Genomic DNA, 22,728 nt, shown 5'->3' on the forward strand with positions numbered 1-22,728 from the left:
GCTTATGAGGCCCCCCAAACTCTTAGTATCAGTTGTATGCACCACTCTTGTCAGGTGAGTACTTATTCCATTCAATGGAAGGAAGACAGTACAAACTTCATAAGAATAATTCATATGTAATTATTATTTGAGGTAGTAGTAGCAACAATAACAATATATATATATTTAAAGGTTCTACCATATCCCTGCTAATATTTATCATCAAAGATCACTCTCATTATAATACTATTACATCTATGTGCTTATGTAATTGTCACATCTCTAAGAGGAAAGAGCAGATAGGATTACATCCATGTTACAGACGAGTAAACTGAGGTTCAGGAAAGCTGGAGGCCCCACAGTTGGTGAGGGTTAAAAAAAAAACAGATAATGTTAAAATATCCACTTAACAGATGCGGAAACAATCTCTGAGAGGTTAGGAGAAGTTGCAGTAAGTGTCAGGACTGGGATTCAAATCCAATTTCATCAGATTCCAAACCCTTGTGTATTTTCCATTGTGTCATGCTGCCTGCCTCACTATTCCTTTCTCCAAATTAGAGAGCTAAAGGGTTGTTAGGAATGACAACCCCCAAGAAAATTGTACTTACTCAGCTGAATCACAAGGGTATGCTTCAGGGAGAGGAAGATCGAGCATTTCCAAAGCTTTGGCAATGCTCTTAGTTAACTCAAGGGCCCCAGGAGAAGGGACGTTCTTTGGGATGTTAGTGCTCCTTTCTCCTTCAGAACCCTGCCCACCCAGCCACTGGGGAATCCAGAAAGCTTCCCTCTCCGTTCTCCTGAATCTCATGGACACAGCCATTACCAGAGGGAAATGTGTGTTCTGAGTCAAATAATTTGCTATGGAATGTGAATCATATCATATAGTTGTGTTTTTTTCAGATTTGGGAAATAAATCTGATTAATGGTCAAAGCTTGCATATCTAATTTCCCATTTATGTGAAGATAAACTTTATTAGTCATTTGTGGGCTTTTGAGGGACAGAGAGTTTTCTTCCTACTTTTCATTCTTTTTGCTTTCTAATTTGCTGTTAAACCGTTACAGATCACAAACCAAAAGCACGTTTTTAATTCCATTGCAAGAGCAGGCAGTAGTGGGAATTCTTGCACTTTTATAAAATGCCAGGCTTAGGAGGGCTTTGAAAATCATCCAGAGTGTCCTCAAACCGTGAGCCCTTGCACAGTAGTACAGACTCGTCCTGAAGACCCTCTTTTTTTTCTGGAAGCTCTCATTTTGGTCATGGTGGTAATGCCATAGTTAATCTGTTTCAGCTCCAGTGAGATTGATAGCCTCTGACTGTAGTTTTTATTCCTCTCATATGTTGCCCACTCATTTGCAGACGGTTCTTAGCCCATTTTTAAGCTCTGTATATCAATGTCTTTCTTTATCCATAATAATGAAACTGTTACATACAAAATCATGCACTGTTACAAAAAAATTTTTTTCAAGCCATTTGCTTACCATGTCCATTTTAAGAGCCTGTTATGTTCAACTTTGCCTCCTTTCTGCCCCAAATCCTAACTCTCATGTAACAGTTAATCGCCACTTAAATGTTTACAAAGGGTTTGTCCTCCTAGACATTTTGCATGTTATTTTGGTGCTCCAAAGATAAAACCTAAATGCAACAATAACACAAACTCTGAAACTGCTTTCAAACACTAACTTCCAAACAATAGGAATGCACAAACCTCCCCCACCCCCAAAGCTTTATCCCAATCAGCTTTCTTAAAAATCTAGACAAATCTTTAATTATTTTCTTTTGAAATGTGATTATGCATTATCTGATATGCTACTGCAATCTCCTTTACTTAACAGGAAGAGTATTAACAGTAAAGTTCAACTCTTGAATATCTGTAAGGAGAAAAGATTAATTTACAGTTTTACTTCTCTTTGTCATAGTGGCTTAACAAAGATGTGAGAAAACAACGAAAGTATAATCACTTTCCTTCCTCTCTTCTCTCGCCCTGTCTTTTCAGGTACTTCCACAGTTTACAGAATCTTAGTTTGGCTTATTGCAGAAAGTTTACAGACAAAGGTTTACAGTACCTGAATTTGGGGAATGGATGCCACAAGCTCATCTATCTGGACCTTTCCGGCTGCACCCAGGTTTGTCTTTCAGCCTTCTCTTTCCTGCAGCAGGCGAAGAAGTCCTCCAGAGAATGAGAACTGGCTATATCCAGCCCTCATGTTATACTAACGCTGTGCAGAGACCGCAGCACACTTTTTGGAGGTTTTAAATTACATGGCCACAGCTGCTTAAATTTTCCCCAGGATCGCTACTATAGGCTCTTGGCTTCCTTCCACTGGAGCGCCACATCCACTAACAGGCAGAGTTCATTGGATGATGAAGCAGAACACGTCTGTGTGGATACTCTGAGCACAGTTATAATACCAGAGTCCAAATCTTGAAAACTTTTTAGAATTGATACCAAGATACAAACAAAGAAAAACATTTTGTGGGAAGAATTTGCAAAGAACTTCCTGAAGAGTCAGTTTGCTCTCACGTGGGCCCTCAGAGAGTAAATAGTATTGGGTAAGATGCTACAAGTGATAAATGCATGAAAGGAAATACACAAAGATTATGATTTTATTTATTTATTTTTTATTTGTTTTTATTTTTGGCTGTGCTGGGTCTTCGTTGTTGTGCGCAGGCTTTCTCTAGTTGCGGTGAGCGGGGGCTACTCTTCGTTGTGGTGCGCGGGCTTCTCACTGCAGTGGCTTCTCTTGTTGCAGAGCACGGGCTCTAGGCGCACGGGCTTCAGTAGTTGTGGCGCACAGGCTTCAGTAGTTGTGGCACGCGGGCTCTAGAGTGCAGGCTCAGTAGTTGTGGCACACGGGCTTAGTTGCTCTGTGGCATGTGGGATCTTCCCGGGCCAGGGATCAAACCCGTGTCCCCTGCACTGGCAGGCAGATTCTTAACCACGCCACCAGGGAAGCCCAAAGATTATGATTTTTAAAACTGCATTATATCCTTGGGCTAAATAACATGACGATTTGAGGTCTACATGGGGAAATATTTAAGTTTGAAGGAACAAGACTAAGGAAAACTGGGCAGAAAAGAGTGTGGAATTGTGGAGGGTAGGGCATGGCACTTTGGAAGCAGTTACTACCTCCTTGATAGTTTCTTCTGCTCTGTTTTGTTTGATTTCAGTCATGATTCTTTTAACTTTTCTTTCACCTCTCTGTGTATTTTATTGATATTTGTGTCATAGAATGTTCATCATTCTATGAGACTAATAACACAAATGAGAACTGTTACTATATGCCAGGCACCATGTTGACTGTCATACAGATCAAATTTACTGCTCATATAAATGCTGTGCAGTATGTATTTATCATGCCCATTTAGACATGAAAAGACCAAGGCTCCCAGGGCTGCACGGCTGGTGAAAGCACATGGTACTGGTACAGTTATAAGCAGGTAGATTCCCTGGAAGGAATACAGGGACAGAACAGATTTCTCCTCCAAGTTCTTGAATGGACAGAAATCTTACATAGCACTACTACTGGCATATCATGGTTTCCTGGTACACCACACAGTGGAGAGGATGTAAGGGAAAGGAGGGGGGGACGTTAAGCTAGGGCTGAAATGGCTAGAAGTTGCATTTGTTTAACATCCAATTTACTGTGATATAGCTTGCTAAGCATCAACATCTACCATCACTCTGTGGCCAAGATGGCCTTAATGTTCCCTCCAGATGGACAAAACTTCAGACAGGCTTCTTCTGGACTCTGGACCCCTGACCTCCCTTTCCTTAGAGCGTTTACTTTAGAAAACTTGTGGTTGTACATTCTTTCTCTGCTCCCGTTGAGATGTAAAAAGCTTCTTGCTTAAAAAAGCTTAAAAAGCTTTTTGCTTAAAAAAAGCTTAAAAAGCTTCTTGCCAGTTTTGCAACCCAGGAATGTCTTCCTCAAAGACCTGGGAGCCAGCCTTTAATATGTAATCATCAAGAGAGAGAGCATCAGTATCTCCCAGTCTCTGTGGGAGGATGGGAGCCTAACTTCCATATGGATGTCAGTTAGCAAACACAGAGGCCTAATCACAAAGGAAGAATACCTGCAAATTCAGAAATAACTCAATGTGCTTGACACATCTAACTGATCAATCTCTCCCCTAAAGATACATGCTCCAGTACTTTTTTTAAAATTAATTTTTATTGGAGTTTAGTTGATTTACAATGTTGTGTTCATTTCTGCTGTCCAGCAAAGTGAATCAGTTATACATATAGATATATCTGCTCTTTTTTAGATCCTTTTCTCATATAGGCCATTACAGAGTACTGAGTAGAGTTCCCTGTACTATACAGTAGGTCCTTATTAGTTATCTATTTTACATACAGTCGTGCCTAGCTTACCTCAGTGCTTCCGAACCCTCTGCACAGTGTGACTTACCTCCTTGTTCTTCTCAGTTTCCATCAGGTAATTATTGTAGCAAAAACACACAACACATGCACAGACACACAAACACTCATGCACATGTCCTAAGGTTAAATATTTTCAGACACACTAAAGTCAAAATGAGAGGTTTCAAATTGATGACCCTCTGGCTAGATATATATTCAAAACATATAGACACAGTCTGTCTTTAAATTTTGAGCCAACATTTGGAATTTTGGAGTTTTCAAATAAAAATCTAGACTTCAAGTTTCTCTTAAAAAACCAGAAGAACTAGCAAAATTGGGCCTGCTTTCCCACATGGCAACAAAAGGCTGGAGCTGAGTCAGCCTCACCCCCTTGAGATGGCACCCTCTCCTCAGTATGCCGCCCTCTCCTCCACTCAGTAATGTCCACACATGCACTTACTCTGGAACTGCTACCACTTCACTGCATTGCCTGCCTGCCTCAGTAGGTATTTGAGTTTGGTCTGAATGTATTTCTAAAGAATAGATTTCTTTTCCTAACTGACCCTTAATTTGTAAGTCTCAAACCACAGTGACATTAGTATTTCACATCATTATGCAAAATAATGTTGTTTTTTTTGTTCATCTGTCTTCCATTTGTTCATTTAATAATTTAATTACTCGAGAGATTTAACCCTAGGTGTCAGGCACTGGAAATTGTACCATTTGAAACTTTATAAGAAATGGGCTCATTATGAACCACAGATATCTTAATAATGGCTGCTGCTGTAACTTCAGAGAATCAGTGAATCTTGGATGTCACTGCTTCTGAGGGACTTATTAAGTCTTTTGAGGAGGCTCCATCTACCTCCCTAGCTCTGGGTGTGAGGATAGTTTCACCCTTCCAGACCTACTTGCATTGATATGACAGTATAAAACGGTTTCAAAGAAGGAAAGTTGACTATTCACAGGTTTTTCAGGTTCTTCCCTTGGAAAGTAAAATGTATTTTCTTCTTATGTTTGGAATTTTGCACTATGAAGTCATGTGTTAGTATATCTGATCAAGGAAAAAGGCCCTAATAAAACAAAAAGTTGAGAATAGAAACTTACAACAAAATGCTTTACACTGGTGTTTATTGAGTGCCTGCTGCATACTGGGCACCATGATGAGTCAAATAGCATCTCTGTCTTTTGGAAGCTCTGGATTAACGTAAGTGAATTACGTCAAGGGCTAAATGTTAATGCAGTCACAGCTGCCCAAAAAAGGAAAGATGTATACAGTATTGTGAAAGAATTTGAATCCATATTTGTTAGAAAAAATAAATAAGTGGATGATGGAGAACTACAAAGAAAAGTGAAAATCAATTACATATGTTTTAGAAATATTCTGCATTCTTATGGGATTGGATAAACACTGTAGGGTGCACTAAGTAATATGACCGATTTCCTAATGAGTACCAGCACTTGCACGTTCCCCTGCATGTCATCATCTTTGATGGGGTTGAGGTGATGCCTCTGCCCAGTTTCTCCTCCTTGAAAAAGCCTCTGCTCACACGTGGCCTGAACTGGGATAGGGCTGCTTCAGTGAGCTCTCTCACTATCCTCTGCAAATTTCTACCCATATACTTGCCACTTTGAGTTTTCTTTTTTCACTTTTAAAAAACCTGCTTTTTTTCTTATTACATGCTAAAGGCAGAAAAATACAAGAAAAAAAGGAGAAAAAGGGACTTCCCTGGTGGTGCAGTGGTTAAGAATCCACCTGCCATTGCAGGGGACACGGGTTTGAGCCCTTGTCCGGGAAGATCCCACATGCCGCGGAGCAACTAAGCCCGTGCACCACAACTACTGAGCCTGTGCTCTAGAGCCCGCGAGCCACAACTACTGAGCCCACATGCTACAACTACTGAAGCCTGCGTGCCTAGAGCCCATGCTCTGCAACAAGAGAAGCCACTGCAATGAGAAGCCTGTGCACCACAACGAAGAGTGGCCCCTGCTCGCCCCAACTAGAGAAAGCCTGTGCGCAACAAAGACCCAACACAGCCAAAAATAAATTAATTAATTAAAAAAAAAACAGGAGAAAAAAATTTAAATTACCTGAAAATTCATCACCAGAAATAATAAACACTACTAGAATTTCAGGGTCTTTATTCTATGCCTGTCTAGAATTTTTTAAACTGAAATGGATTATATAGTACACATATCTTTCATTTAATGTTTTATAAAGTGAATATGTCTTTATTCCATTAAATATTTTTCCTGTAACTTACTTTTAATAGCTATATAGTATTTCATTGTATCAAAATACCAATATGTATTTAACCATTCATTATTGGCCTACAGTTCTTTTTTTTGGCCTACCATTTTTTTTGCTGTCATAAATAACCTGTGAGGAAAATTATTGTAGCCATATCTTTACATATGTCTATGCAATTTTTTGGTACAAATTTTTAGAAGTGAAATGGTCAGAGGATATAGTTATTTTTAAGGCCATCCATACCCTACAAAGATTGTCAGTTTACACTTAGCATAAATGTAAAATAGTTTGTTCTCTTCATAAATATATTATATATAAAAAATTTTGCCAATTTGACATTGAATATGATATTTTATATTTTCAATTTGTATTTCTTTGATTACCAGGCAAAGTTAAACCATACACAGGCACTTAATAAATATCTGTTGAATGACAGCATTCTTATCCCAACAGGCCGCCGCTGTTAAAATATTTTTCAAATTAATTAAAAAATCTCTTTCAAACTGGAGAATATTGGAGATAATGTAAGTTAAGTGCCTGACACAGTTGATGATAAAAAAAAAAAAAAACCTATTAGTATATTTCTCTAAAAAAATTTCTTCAGAGCCTGAGTGCGACATTTTCATTATAGTAGTTTCAGAAGAAAAAAAAATCTACATTCATTTAACAAAATGATTCTGGCTGAATCAGTTGAACAAATTTAATTTGTTTGCTTTTATATTTGCTACTTACGCAAAGTTATAAAATCTAACCTTATGCCATAAAATAATTTTTTAAAAACCATGTTTAAATACAATTTGGAAAGACTCTGGAAACAAAATGGCTTTATCACGTAAAGAAGGTACTCTTTCCTGTGCTCCTTTGTCATCTATAATCTGGGAGACATTTGGCGACAGTGAATGAATCCGTCTTTTTCTATGCTCTAAGGAATGATGTGTGACCTAACTCATGGTAGACATTTGTCAGATATTTGTTGAATTTTTGGATTAATGTTTAGTTAAATAAGTGAAACTAATGAACCACTGTATGAGATGTTGGTAGTTTTCCTTTGCATCTCATACTCTGCTTCAAGGAACCACTCCTCTCCCTTCCCTTGTGGTTCTGGGGAGCGGTCAGTTGTGGCACCTTGAAAGCAACACACCACAGCAATTGGAAGCATTGGTTCTGGGGCACCTGCATTTTAATCTTGAGTTTACTATTTACTAGGTATGGGACTGGGGCAGGTTACCTAAGCTTTCTGTATACCTCACTTTCCTTATCTATGAGATGGGGAAAATACTAGTAACTTCCTAAGTGTGTTGTGTGAATGAAATTATTTGATACATATAAGAGTCTTAGAATGATGGCTTCATACAGTAAATGCTTAGCCACGATTAACTATTATTATTAGATTACTATTAGTATTTTCCAATGGCCGCTATCATTTGGCCCAGGCCTAGACATTCCTAAATTCCATGTGCAGTGGCTATGGTTTTTCCAGGAAGAGCATGACCTTAGCAGAACTATTCAAAACTCTTTCAGGTGCTCAACATTGGGAAAAATAAATTCAGTTTTTTCTGAGGTTGCAGGGCCTGGAATGTGTAAGTCTAGGCTGGTTTGTGGTTCTCTTGCTCAGGAACATGGAGGAAATTTGTCTGCAATGGGAAAGAATAAAATCCTCACAAAGAGGCTGACCTTCAAGACGAAGAGATGCTGTGTTTGAGAAGGAGAGATCGTATATTTTTGCTTAGCTGGACTTTCAGTTAGAGATACCACTAATTCCCTTTTTACCTACGCTAGTTTATGTTGGGTCATTGTGACTCAAGGAAGCTGACTGGTACAACTGTTGAGGATGTGATTCCTATTTAGCTTTTAGTTGGGGTATTGACTACTTTGACGTAAAGCCTTTCTCAAGGAAAAAACTAAGGCCCAAGAGAGGAAGTTGTGAAGGTTTCTCATAGCTCTTCACATGCTTGTATTCTACCATGTACCTGAATTTGTTGCTTTGAGCATGCCTGTGACTGACCACAAAGCAATCCTTACCACCCAAGAAACCGGATTAAATCTGCTTCCTGTTTTGCTGGCACCGACAGCTGAGACATACTGAGCAAAGGCATTCCCTAATGACTTTTTTGAGGGTAAGTATAATATACAGAAAAGTGCACAAAGTGCTATATACATGTCCTTTGGTGAACACAGAATGTGTTTCTGTTGAGTATACACATCGGAATCAAATGGGCTGGGTGTGAAGTATGTGTATGTTTGGCTTTTGTTGATATCATCGTTAGTTTCCTAAATTGGCTGTGTCAATCCTAATGATTATGATTTAGAAAACTCATGAGGGTGTGATTTCTGCAGGAAAGCTAATGCTGTGGCTCTACATACTTACTCCCTATATGTACCCACATAATTTATTTTCATAGCAACACTATTGTTAAAGTGCAGTACAGGAGAGGTAGGAGAACAACGTTCAAACCTAGAGTGGGCTTCTATGCTGATGAGTACTCTTCCCTTCTCAGAAATTAGCAATAAGTATTTAAGTCATCTTATATTCACTTCCATAGCAAGCAGGCTTCATTAAACTTCCCTCTTTTCAACTATTTTAATCAAACATTTAGAATCCATCACTGGTGACTACGTTCACTAAAAGAAAATAAGAAGAGAGGTTTAAAAATATTGTGTGTTCTCTGTGGTATTTTTCAGGAGAGGAAAAGTACTCAAGGGAAGAAACATAACCAGGGATTTCTATTTTATTTCATACTAGATTTATTTTATTTTACTTATTTTGGAACTCAGGTACCAGGAACAGATTTAATCACACTCCTCAATTCATGGCACACTTTCATCATCATTCCAGGCAAGGCTGATCTCTTGTTTTATTTATTCCCTTTTATCTACATTTCCCACTCATGTTCCCCTTTCTCTACACAAGCAAACCCTCTAATTTGTTTTATGTGGTTCCATATACAAAAAACTTTCATTTGAAAAGATACTTGTACCCCAATGATCATAGCAGCACTATTTAATAGTCAAGACACAGAAGCAACCCAAGTGCCCATCAACAGATGAGATATATATATATATATATTTATATATATACATATCACATTTTCTTAAGCCAATCATCTGTTGTGTGTATATATATATTTACACACATATATATCACACACACACATATATATATATACACACATACACAAAGGAATATTACTCAGCCATAAAAAAGGAAATATTGTCATTTGCAGCAATGTGGATGGACCTAGAGAATATTATGCTTAGTGAAACAAGTCAGACAGCGAAAGACAAATCTATATGATATGACATATGATATGAATCTAAAAAATAATACGAACGAATATATATACAAAAGAGAAACAGGGTCACAGACATAGAAAACAAATTTATGGTTACATAAGGGGAAGGGGAGGGGGAGGGACAAATTAGGAGTATGGGATTAACAGATACAAACTACTATACATAAAATAGATGAGCAACAAGGATTTACTGTATAGCACAGGGAATTATACCCAATATCTTATAATAACCTATAATGGAATAGAATCTGCAAAAAAACTGAGTCACTATGCTGTATACCTGAAACTAACACAATATTGTAATTCAACTATACTTCAATTTAAAAAATGAGCAAAACATAAAAGTCTTTCTCTAGCAACAAAAAGGAATATATTAATATATACATATATATATCAATGTATTCTTGCATTCTTATATTGTGGTTCTGTGTGTGGATTTTAATCCTCATAAATGATATTGTGCTATAGCTCTGGCTCTTTCTCTTACTTCTGACAATGTTTCTAAAGGTGCCTCAGTCACCTCTTCTCTTGAACCCCTTAATCTCTTAATCATAGAGAGCCCCAAGGTTCAGTTTTTGGTCTACTTTTCTTCTCATCACGCACTTGGTGACGTCACCTAGATCATGGCTTTAAATATCACCTACAACAACAAACACTCATATAAAAAAAAGAATCACGCAACAAACAAAAGGTTCTAGGTATCAGACACAACAATAGAAACTGGAAAAATGGTAAGACATGTTCCCTAATCTAAAGAAGATCAAAATACAGTGGAGGAGACAGACAGGCATAAAAATTATTTTACAATGTGGTAAGAGAGGAAGTATAAATGTGGTTAAAAGCACAGACTAAAACACCAAACAGACCCAGTTTGAAATCTTAGCTTTACCTATCACTTCTAGCTGTGTATTCTTAGGTCAAATAACCTCTCTAAGGCTCAGATTCCACATATGCTAAAGGGGATAATCATAGTACCTACCTGATGGGGTTCTAGCCATAAGTAAATAAGATAATGCATGTGAACCACTTAGTAGAGTGTCTGGAACAACTATTTTAAGTGCGATACCAGATGTACATATGTACATGAGGGTAAGGAGCCTTAAAGAGGGAATAATGAACATCCTGAGTGATCTGGAGGTTATCTGTTGAGTGGAACCTTGAGACATGAATAGGAATTCATGATTAAGAACAGGAGGGAAAGGAAAACAACATAGGAGCAAGGTGTACTCTGTAAAGAGAAAAGGCAGGAGTTAGTGTTCATGTGGGAAAATAACAGGACTGGTTGAAAGATTCTTAAGCATAGAAGTAAGGTCGGGTATCATGTCAAGATAGAGCTGAGCAAAACCTATAATATTTAGTAAGGCATGGGCAGTTTCATAGTTACAATAATCAAACACAAAGACCTGGGCTTCCCTGGTGGCGCAGTGGTTGAGAATCTGCCTGCCGGTGCAGGGGACGTGGGTTCGAGCCCTGGTCTGGGAAGATCCCACATGCCGCGGAGCAACTAGCCCCATGAGCCACAATTACTGAGCCTGCGCGTCTGGAGCCTGTGCTCTGCAACAAGAGAGGCCGCGATAGTGAGAGGCCTGCGCACCGCGATGAGGAGTGGCCCCTACTTGCTGCAACTAGAGAAAGCCCTCGCACAGAAACGAAGACCCAACACAGCCATAAATAAATAAATAAATAAAATAAAAAAAAAAACAAAAAAAACACAAAGAACTTAGAGACCAGCAGTCCAATGCCAATTTTATATGACGAAGTGGGGTTTAAAAAATAAATTTGATTAGAAATGGAAAAAGCTAAAGGCAATTTTAAAGTCAACAAAAAATGAGAATTATTTGAATTATAATTGAGACCACTGCTCATTCTCAGGTCATGTGATTTGAGACTCAGGTAGTACAGGAAATTATGATCCAGTTTCCATCCTTTGTCTCTTCTGATCCAACAAAATATACCTTGTCATTAAAAATCTCAAATGATGGACTACCTTCCCTAAATCTGCCTTCTACACAGGGCGTCTATGAAGCCTGGAAACATAAGTAACCTTTTACTTTTTTACAGATTGAAGATGTCTTTGACAATATTAACGCATATTTGCCTATGTCTGGGTAAAGAGACACTTTCTAAACCTCTTTAGTTTTATTTTAACAATAAACTTTCATTAAGTAATTTTTTTTAATTACAAAAATAAGGAGAAAAAAATGTGGTAATCTAAAGTGGCAGGGCCACACACTCCACGTACTGGGCACTCACTCACCTTCACAAGGAGTTCGTTCAGTGAGCTCCTTCTCACTACTGTACACCGCTCCGGAGGCCTTCCCTTCTTGCCACAAGACATCTACAGAGAAAGGGAAGACCACTGGATCAGTCAGCAGGAGCCTTTGGGAAGACAGGTTCTAATAAAGAAGAAATAGGAAGAAACTCCTCTGCGTACAAAAGAAAAAAAATGTTGGAGTGGAAACTCAAAGACGTTCTTACATTAAATCAAGAAAAAGAACTCCAATAAAGAGCTATCACAGGGCTTCCCTGGTGGCGCAGTGGTTGAGAGTCTGCCTGCCGATGCAGGGGACACGGGTTCGTGCCCCGGTCCGGGAAGATCCCACATGCCGCGTAGCGGCTGGGCCCGTGAGCCATGGCCACTGGGCCTGCGCGTCCGGAGCCTGTGCTCCGCAACGGAAGAGGCCACAGCAGTGAGAGGCCCGCGTACTGCAAAAAAAAAAAAAAAAAAGATCTATCACAGCAAAATAGAGATGAAAGACCAACAATTACCATCAACAACAGTGTGAAAAAGGTATTAACAGCATCTAGGTACAATAAAGATAGTCCAATAACAATGTCATCATCCTCAACTGCCTTCCAGCAGCAGAACAATTTTCCTTTATCTATACTCATTTTCTGTTCTCTGTATGGCTCAGGTTGACCTTTTTCGGCAGTGGCTTCCTTCTTCTCTGCCTTCCTAGGCAGTCAAAGGAAGTGTGTGAACTGCTATGAGCAGAGTTAGCAGAAAAGAGTAAGGCGAAGGTGTGGAATTTCAGTATACTATCACCAGAGCTGGAGCCAGGGAACTGAATCCCTGACTAGACAAACCGTGGTGAGAGATGAGCCATCAGCCTCCTGTCCTCAGGGACCCCTCCTTCAGACAAGCCCGGAAAGCCATACAGAATTAGCCACCTGCTTCCAGCAACCTCTGCTGCAGCACTCAGCATCAGGAACACAGCCATCACTGGGAGAAGGCTCAGAGGACAGGTTCCTGACCAGAATGTAAGGTCTGACTTTCCACTTCCTGTCTGAGGTGCTCCCCCAGAGACACTCTACAATACCAACGAATCTGTTCATGTGGGTGTCTCGGGTCCTTTTATGACAACATGGCTGTGCCCTATTGAAAGTGGGTAGTGAGAATTACAGAAGCACCCTAGCTGAAAACTGTTGCCACGGGCTCTACAAAGCCAAGATCTGCAGTTCCAATGAGAGCAGAAGACTGAGTAGTGAATATCCAGACAAACCCCTCATTCTCACGTGATCTGTCAGCTCTGGCTTGTGGTCAATTTGACTTTCCCTCTTTCTTTAGAGGACACTGGTCTGTGCCATGCATGTCTTCAGACCAGAGGTCACTAGCGTCTCAAAAGTAGGATACATGGTTTTATTTCCTGTTCTTTTACTGGGGCTACAGAGTATGGCAATGGACAGTGACTTAAAAGTGGAAGGGAAGGAAATATGCTGCAGCCAACCAGCCCTCATAATCACAGAAATCTTTAATATACAGGCCTCAGAGAATGCTAATCCTTGCTTTATGTCATATATAAATCCTGGACTGTATCTAGTTTTGTACCATCTGATGTCAAAAATTCAACACATGTCAATTAGAAATTTTTAAATGTAATATGGTATCCTGGACTAGATCCTAGAACAGGAAAAAAGACATTATAGAAAAACTGGTGAAACAGGAATAGAATTTGTAGTTTAGTTAATAGCACTGTAACAATGTTAATTTTTTAGTTTTGACAAATGTACTATGGTTATTTTAGATGTTAGCATCAGGAGAAGCTGGGTAAGGGGTATGTGGGAAATCTCTGTATTATCTTTGCAAATTTTCTATAAATCTAAAATTATGCCCAAAAAACCCAACAACAAACACTCATATATGTATATATGTAAAATATATATAATGTATATATAAAATCATTACATATGTATATGCATAATATACACACATACACACAAATATATGCTCACATACGTATATACACACATATATATGTAATGTATGCACATAGGAGTATGTTTATATATGTATATATACATGTGCATGTATATGTGTTTATAGGAGTATATATGTATACAGGAGTACTTATATATGTTATATATAGAGAGAAGTAATATATGTATATATGCATGTACATATATATACATATACACGTATTGTGTATACATACACACATATATATGATAGATAATATAGATCTTCAACCCAGAGTTCTCTCTCGAATTTTAGACTCATATCTTTTAAAAAATTTATTCATTTATTTTATTTATTTTTGGCTGCATCGGGTCTTAGTTGCAGCACGAGGGCTCTAGTTGAGGCACGCAAGCTCAGCAGTTGTGGCACGCGGGCTTAGTTGCCCCGCGGCACGTGGGATCTAACTTCCCTGATCAGGGATCAAACCTGCGTCCCCTGAATTGCAAGGCGGATTCTTTACCACTGGACCATGAGCGAAGTCCCTAGACTCTTAAATCTTAAAAAAAAAAAAAATCGCTGCTCGAAAATATAACTCCTTGCTCCACCTTCAGCCTTTCCTATCTCAGTTAATGACAGCTCCATGTTTACAGCTGCTTAGGCCAAAAGTCTTGGAGTCATCTGTTACAGACTGAATTGTATCTGCTCCAAATTAATATGTTGAATTCCTAACCCCTGGTATCTTAGAATGTGACCTTGTTTGGAAATAAAGTCATTACAGATGTAATTAGTTAAGATGAGATCATTAGGGTGGGCCCTAATGCAATGTGACTGATGTCCTTACAAAAAGGGGAAATTTGGACACCGACACATGCATTTACATGGAAAGCGCCATGTAAACATGAAGATAGCCATCTACAAACGAATGAGAGAGGCCTGAACCATACCCTTCCACCAACCCCGCTAACACTGTGATCTTGGACCTTTTGGCCTCCAGAACTGTTGGACAACAAATTTCTGCTGTTTAAGCCACCAGTTTGTGGTACTTAGTTACAGCAGACCTAGTCAACTAATACAATATTCTTGACTTTTTCTCTCACACTCCACATGCACTCTGTCAGGAAGTCCAGTTGACTATTACTTCAGAATCTCTCCAGGATCTGACCACTCCTCACCATTTTCACAGTTACTACCCACGTTCAGGTCACCATCATCTCTTGCCTGGATTATTGTGATAGCTTCCTAACTGGTCTCTGTGCTTTCACTTCAACCTCTAAGTTTCCTCTCAACACAGCAGCATCTAGAATGGTCTTTTGAAAACCCAAGTCAATGTTCTGCCTCAGTTCAAATACCTGGCAACTCTTCTTATTTACTCAATAAAACAAAAGCCTTGGAAGGACCTTCAGGATTCCATATAATCTGCCTCCTTCCCTAATTGTCTCTCTGACATCACTTCCTACTACTTTTCCTCTTACCAACTCTGCTCCAGCCACACTGGCTTCTTTGATGTTCTTTCAACACACAAGCTCTTGCCTTCGGGTTTTTTGCACTGGCTGTTTTCCTTGCCGGGAACACTCTTTCTGCAGCTACCTGTATGGCTTTCTCACCTCCTTTAAGTCTTTCTCACATACCCCCAAATGAATGAATAAGTGGATAAAAATGCATCAGCTAAAATGCTCCAAAGAGATCCATATTAGTTCCATGTTCATATCAGAGCTCTCTAACATATGATCTTGTTTCTTTCAAAATCTCAAAGAAGAAAATACGGGTAGGATTAAGAGTTTTAATGGAAAGGATAAGTCTATCTTACATGTACATGAGAAAGTGCCAATTAGGAGGGCAGTGATTCCCGGTTATGCTTTTCCTTTACCCTCTGCTCTGTTTGTGTGTAACTCCAAGGGTTCTCATGTTGATATTGCCTTTGGGTAGCCACTTTTCCTACAGATTCATGTATCTCCAATTGTGTTTAGCAGTGGGTTATAGCTAGGCATGGAATAATCACAGCTATGCTGGGAAGGAAGGCTAGGCTGAAGCCAATCTCTGGTTGAAACCCAAGTGGCCAGAAACCAGTAACTCTGAACATGGAGTGGGAAAAGGAGCCAGATGAAGAGTGGGGAGTTTGGGCCAAGGTACAGATTTACATGTTCAGATTTAAGATTTAAGTTAAACCAGAGAGCAAGAGAGCTTACAACAGTTTCTGCCTCTCCGTTCCCGTGCTCTTCATTTCCAGCCTAAGTACTTCCATTAGGCTCACTTTTTGCCCTCTGACTAAACACCCTCATACTTTCCCTTTCTCCCATTCACCAGGTTAACTTTCACATACCCTTTGAGGCTCTGCTCAATCACAGCGTTCTCTAGGAACCCCTTGCTGACCCCTAACCCAGGTTGGGTTAAGATCCCTTTATTCCACTTCCACTAAGCATTCTCTGTGTATTTGATGGTCTGCTTATTTGTCTGCTCTCCGCCCCACTGTGAGCTCCTTGATGGTCAGGATGGTGCCTTATTTATCTGTATCTGTATCCTCAGTGCATAATAAATACCTGGCACATAGTAGGACTTTGATCAATGTTTCATGAATGAATGAATGAAACTGCAGCCAGTTTCAGGGTATGGCTAGCCAGGTTCTTCAGGTGGAAGCTCAGGAGGCTTGTTAGGTATCTGAGAAGTTGGCAACTTGCTACAGCAAGGTCTGATGATCTTTTCTTGGTAAGAGTTGGGTCTGACATTTCTTTCGATTTACAGGGAGAAAAGAGCCTAGGAAACTACAAAATACTAAAGTGAAAGTATGTTTTCATCAATTATTTTTCAGTTACTACACAAGTCAACAGAAATGAAAAGGGACAGCATCCCAGAGATGTTCAAATGATTGGAATACTCAATATAGTAATAATGGTTTATCAGTAATTCCTGTACTATTAAATCTCTCTGGGAACCATGAATCTTAAAGGTACACTGTGTAAACTGCAAACTGGAAGATTCTAAGGTCATTTTAGTTCTCTCTAGGCTACATAAATTCCAACCTCCCCTTTCAGAGAGGCAAAGATCATGGAAGGTCTTACTTATTCACCTCTGGGGTTTGTGGTGGAGGTGGGAGAAAGCCACGGAGGCACATCCGGGGATGAATGCATTAGCCAAATGGAACAGAGACTGCATAAGCAGAGCAACCTCTCTCACTCTCTCTCTCATACAGCAGAAGGCAGTGGGATGGTGAAAGGAGCCCCAAACTGAAGTTAAGAGACTCAGGATCTAGTCCTTGCTATGCCACTAAGCACTTGTGCAACCCTGGACATTTACTTGCTTTTTCTGCTTCAGTTCTCTCTTCTGTAGAATGGCTAGGTTAGCTAGATGATCTCTGAGATCTTTTTCAGCTTTAGGATTTTGTGTTTCTGTATGATGACTAACCAAGATAACTAAAGAAGGAGTAAGACTGGGGGAAAAGAATAATGAATGGTATTTTGGAAAAGCTGAATTTGAGGTTCCTGTGATATACCTGGTTGTCAATGACAAGAACTAATTGAAAGTGGAAGTCTGGTCCTTGGAGCAGAGCTGGGAGTGGAGGTACAGATTTGGTAGTTTATCAGCAGGAGGTAAATGGAACAATAAAAGTTATGTGACCAGCTAAACCAGTTGTGAATAAACAGGTTATGTACCAAAATAACTTGGTAACAGCCAAATTATAATTCATTTAATATTTATTTGATTACATTTCCCCTTATTCTATATTTTAATGGATGGTAATAATAACTGCTACCATTTGTTGGGTATTGGCTATGAGCTAGGTGTTGAAGAAAGTGTTTTACATTTATTATCTCATTTAATATTTATAAATAACTACATGAGGTCAGTATCACTATTCCCATTTTTGAGATGTGGAAACTGAACACTGGTCTGTTGGTAAATATCTAACAACTGGATAGGAACACGCAAATCCCTGAGCTACAGTGGTTGTTGACCTCCATGGTGTAAAAACTCTCACCATGGCCTATTTCAAGCTAACAACAAGAGGTCACTGAACAGAGAGATAGGAAGAAATGTGCCTTATGTAATACTGTCACCATACAGATATAATAAACATACATATATATCTTCAAGAGCATAGATAATGGTAACGTGGTAAAATAATTAGAAGGTCATGAGTTTGGGTATTCACTACACTTGTTAATATTGTTTATTTAATTTTAAGTTTATATGATTTAATCTTTTAACTAGCTGTGTTTAACAACTGGCTTCCATAGTTCCTAAAATTTTAACAATCTGCTCTTGCAAGCTAGTATAAGCTGGCTCCACACACCACTGAAAATGATGCTAAGACAGAGTAAGTAACTTGCCTAAGGTCACATAGAAAATGTCTGGGTCAAGATTAGAACCTTGATCCACCTAATTCTGAAGACCAGGCTCTTAACCACTAGACTATCATCTGTAAAACTATAAAGTGCTATATACTGTGTATGGTAAAAAATTATTGCTGCATTTCGTATTTGAAAAAAATGTTATGTGGTCTTAAGTGTCATCAGTAAGGAGGGGTTCTAGTGGAAAAGCAGCCATGAATCAGAAAAGTCACAGTGCAATTTCTGCTTTTCTGGGTCAGTTCTTGTGCTTGAGTTTCCCTGTTAAAGGAATGTTTTGTGTCCTTTTTGAATCGCACTTCAACCCGCATTGGGAAAAAAAAATAGAAGAATTTATTAACATCTTTTAACGTTTCTTGTAGACGGGACTCATGGAAATTTAAATGGTTGTTATTATTACTTTGAATATAACTTTATACTAGCCATACTGAAAATAAAATATAAAGAAATATAACAAACACCTATCGTTTAGCATCCATAGATTAATGCAATCTCTTTGTAGCCAAAATGTATAAGGATGTTTATTACATTAAGTAGCAAAAAAATAAAACATCTGGAAACAATTTTTAGATCTTGAAGAATCAGATGACAAAATGATGAGTCTCAGGGGACTAATCATATTCACCCCTCTGGAGAAAAGGTTTGAAAAAAATTTTAATGCTTTCTGAAAAACCATACTTATTTTAGCTTCTCCTCTGCTCCCTATCATAGGAAATGACTTACACACAGAATCTCATGAACTGCTCATAAAACTCTACTTAGGTCTTTGGACCTGAGTGAAGCCCGTAGTTAGGATTGCAGCTGTAAAGCCACCATCTAGCTCAATAAATCTAGACAAACCAAGTAGCTCTATGGATCACTGTGTTGTAAAAGTAACGTATCATAGTTGTGATTATCTTGGTTAAAAAAGGGACTTCCCTGGTGGTCTGGTGGTTAATACTTCACCTTCCAGTGTAGGGGGTGAGGATTTGATCCCTGGTCGGGGAGCTAAGATCCCACGTGCCTCGCAGCCAAAAAAACGAAAACATAAAAAACAGAAGCAATATTGTAACAAATTCAATAAAGACTTTAAAAATGGTCCACATAAAAAAAAATCTTAAAAAAAAGAAGGAGATAAAGCTCCGTTATAATACAGGGGAAGCTATAAGTAATTTGGCCAGTGGGTGAGGAAGAGAACAACATAGTATACTCTAGACAAGAATGGTAAAGTTTAGGAAGGGTCAGCCTGCTTCTGCAGATCGCAGCTCTGAGTCATTGTGCGGTGAGTACATGCTGAGTTGGCACACATGCTTGCCTTCCTGGCATCCGCAGGCTTTACTAATCTTGTGTTCTAATTCCTTACTCACATTGGAAAATGAAATTTTTTTCTTGTTTGGCTGTTCAGTGTTTTTAGATATATACGGCAATCTTTAACAAATGACTGTATTGACTATGCTCCACCCCCACACACACTTTGGAACTACAAATTTACATTCTACAAACAACTTATTTGACAACTACTTGGTCTATGAACAAGCGGTTGTTGCATCATACTTTGCGCTAAGCATGGTGCTGTACTGTAAAGGATATGATGGATAAGATGCTGTTCATGTTCCTTGGCAGGGATATTAGACATGTGCATAGATATTAGACATGTGCATAGATATTAGACATGTGCATAGATATTAGACATGTGCATATAAGGCAGAAGATGCAAAATGCAAAGTGAGGGCTCTGGTCGTTGGTGCTCTGAGATGTAAGACAAAGAGACAGCTCTATCTGAAGCTTCTTCCAGGGCTACCTGGGAGAAGTGCATTAGTGAACATAGAGGAGGGGGTGGCCATGAAGAATATATAGACTGGAAAGTACAGCATCATCCAAAGAGAGAGATTGGCAGAGATAATAATTAGACCTCTCTTCCTGTCACCACAGAGGACACAATATTTGAAAGCCTGTCAAGCCCTGTTAACACAGATCCTGGGAAGTGTTCCTACTGAAGCTTGTGGCACATTTGAATGCAATAAAACACAATATTCCATAATGCTTTGGGAGAAATCTTTGTCTTTCCAACAATTCATTCTACTTGCTAAGCCACGCTTCTCTGAGGTCACCAAGAAGTCATGAAGGATATATGGATATGACTAAAGTCATCACATTACACGTTAGTCACTGGCTGCAGTGCTGGTTAGAATGAGAGAAACAGCTGGAAATGGTACAGGAACACAGTGTGGGCCATGTCTACCTAAGATGGATATTTCTAGCTGTCATAGAGGGTCTGGCCCTATATATACCTCTTTTCTGTGCTGTTGAGCTAACTGATTCAAAGACACTGTTGTTAAGAAGTGGAAACTGGGAGCTTGGTAAGATGCTATCCTCACTGAGGTAAGTCTCTTCCTTCTTTTTACCACTTTGGAGTGGCTAGGAGGGATCTGAGCTAGACCTTGATGCACAGCACTCTCGTCTTCATTTTGTATGGTTCACTGATAGCGCATTTCCCACACAGACAGCTGTGTCCTGTTGTGCTGATGGGTTGAGACACACGAGGCAGATGGAGAGAATTTCCCTGTGATCACCAAGGTTTCTCTGCCCCCAATAGCAGCAGTAGCAGTCTGCTGGGACTTGAGACTGGAACACCACTGGTGTGGCCAACTTCCCCAAGTTCCTAAATCATTGGGAACTTAAACCAGAAAATAGCAGAGTGGCAGGGCTCCAGTTGGTGCCCAAATTGAAGCCCAAATCACCTCAAAACTAAACAACAAGATATTAGATCCCAAGTTTTGTAAGAATACTATACAGAAAATGCACAGATACCAGATGTGGTGAAACCCGGTATTTGAACGTGGTAAAATATTTTGCTTTTTCCTCCTAGAGATGAATCTTTAATTTCAGGCTTATATCACCATTCTTTCAGTGAAGAGAAAGAACAACTAATAGTTGGTTACCCTAAAGGATTCTGACAGGAATACTTGAGTCATGAAATATTAGCCAAGCAACTCTCTGGATATTCTAAAATAAACTGTGTAGAGAACTAAGTGTTTCATGCCAGGACAAAACTAAAAAGCTTTTCTCAGAGGTCTCCCTGACCCCCCTTTTCTGTATACAATCTTATTGGTTGATAGCACCCAGTTTTTGGCTGCATTGCAAGGAACCACTCAGCTGTGGCTGATTACCGCTCTCATTTTTTCCCCTTGTTCAGGAATCTTCTCATGAGCATGTTTCTGAGAAAGCAAGACAGAAAAAGTTTTTCGCTTGTTTTGGGGAAGCCATTATTGGAGAGGCTAGTGTTAGGGTAATAGACTAGGGCTGAGATAAAGGGGAGGAATTTAGAAGTGTTGTGAAAAACAACTGTTTCCATCCCTGGAGTTGTGAGTCACAACGGGAGAAATAGCCTCTATCCTTGGCTCTGCGGTGGAGAGCCGCAGAGTCACGGTGTGACTCAGGAACATTCTTTCATTCATTCGGCACTTATGGAGCTGCCACTCTGTGTCTGACACTACGTCCAGCACTGGGGACGCACAGTGAGGAATAGATAAGGAACCTGTTCTCAAATCACACAATTTCTCTAAATACCTTTTCTTTATGTTTACAATGTGAGGGATGGACTAGAATGATCTTTCAAGGCCCTCTACCTCTAGTACTTGAACCTTTATTTTTCTTTGGGCTCACAATGTGCCCAGAAGAACAGTAACAGGAAAACTGGTTCTCAAAGCACATGCCAGATATTGTGCTAACTAATCACTTTTATATACATTACTCTATTTGTTTTCTCAAGAAACTCCTAAAATAAGTATTATTATATCCATTTTATAGATGAGAAAACATCTATAAAGCATCAGAGAGGTTGAGTTACCTTTTGTTGTAAGTGAGAAAGAGGCAGTGCCAGACTCAAACCCAGCTCTGCTGACTCCAAGCCCAGCATTCTTTCCCCCTCCTCTGTTCTCCAGGTTTATAATGTTAATTCATCTCCCCTGGACTTTTCTCTGGGAATATTTATGGAAAACTTATTCAAGAACCCATGGCAGTACAATATGAAATATGTAACTTTTGCCTTATGGGTCTTCCATTAGTTTTCCTTCCCTCTTTACCTACTAAGTTTTCGTATTCATCCCAAGGGTGATCTTGCCACTTCATTTAAGCCCAGGGCTTCCACTGCTTTGCCTTTGCTTGTGCTTTACTTTCAGCTTGGAATCATTTTCAATCTTGTCTTCAGCCAAATTCTGTACTCTTTCCCAGACTTTGTCTTACTCCTAAATTTAATTCATTCATCCACTAATAGTTATCCAACACAGTAAGAAGTTAAAAAAAAGAGTATAAGATCATCTCCTTGGGGGAAATAAGATATGCA

General features: G+C 39.2%; 2 protein-coding genes across 2 annotated transcripts in view; one reads left to right on the forward strand and one right to left on the reverse strand.

Annotated features, from left to right (window-relative positions):
• Positions 1-22,728, forward strand: part of FBXL13 (F-box and leucine rich repeat protein 13) — a 182,975-nt gene that overhangs the window by 102,483 nt on the left and 57,764 nt on the right. The window contains 1 exon segment of the mRNA XM_060020299.1: positions 1,974-2,103. Within this exon segment, the coding sequence (XP_059876282.1) occupies positions 1,974-2,103 (130 nt within the window).
• LRRC17 (leucine rich repeat containing 17) overlaps positions 1-22,728 on the reverse strand; it is a 101,004-nt gene that overhangs the window by 31,905 nt on the left and 46,371 nt on the right. Inside the window, exon 2 of the mRNA XM_060020300.1 lies at positions 12,142-12,222. The gene's annotated coding sequence lies outside the window, so the exon portion shown is untranslated. The remainder of the gene's footprint in view (positions 1-12,141; positions 12,223-22,728) is intronic.

This window comes from Delphinus delphis, chromosome 9 (assembly GCF_949987515.2).
Source record: "Delphinus delphis chromosome 9, mDelDel1.2, whole genome shotgun sequence".
Taxonomy (NCBI): domain Eukaryota; kingdom Metazoa; phylum Chordata; class Mammalia; order Artiodactyla; family Delphinidae; genus Delphinus; species Delphinus delphis.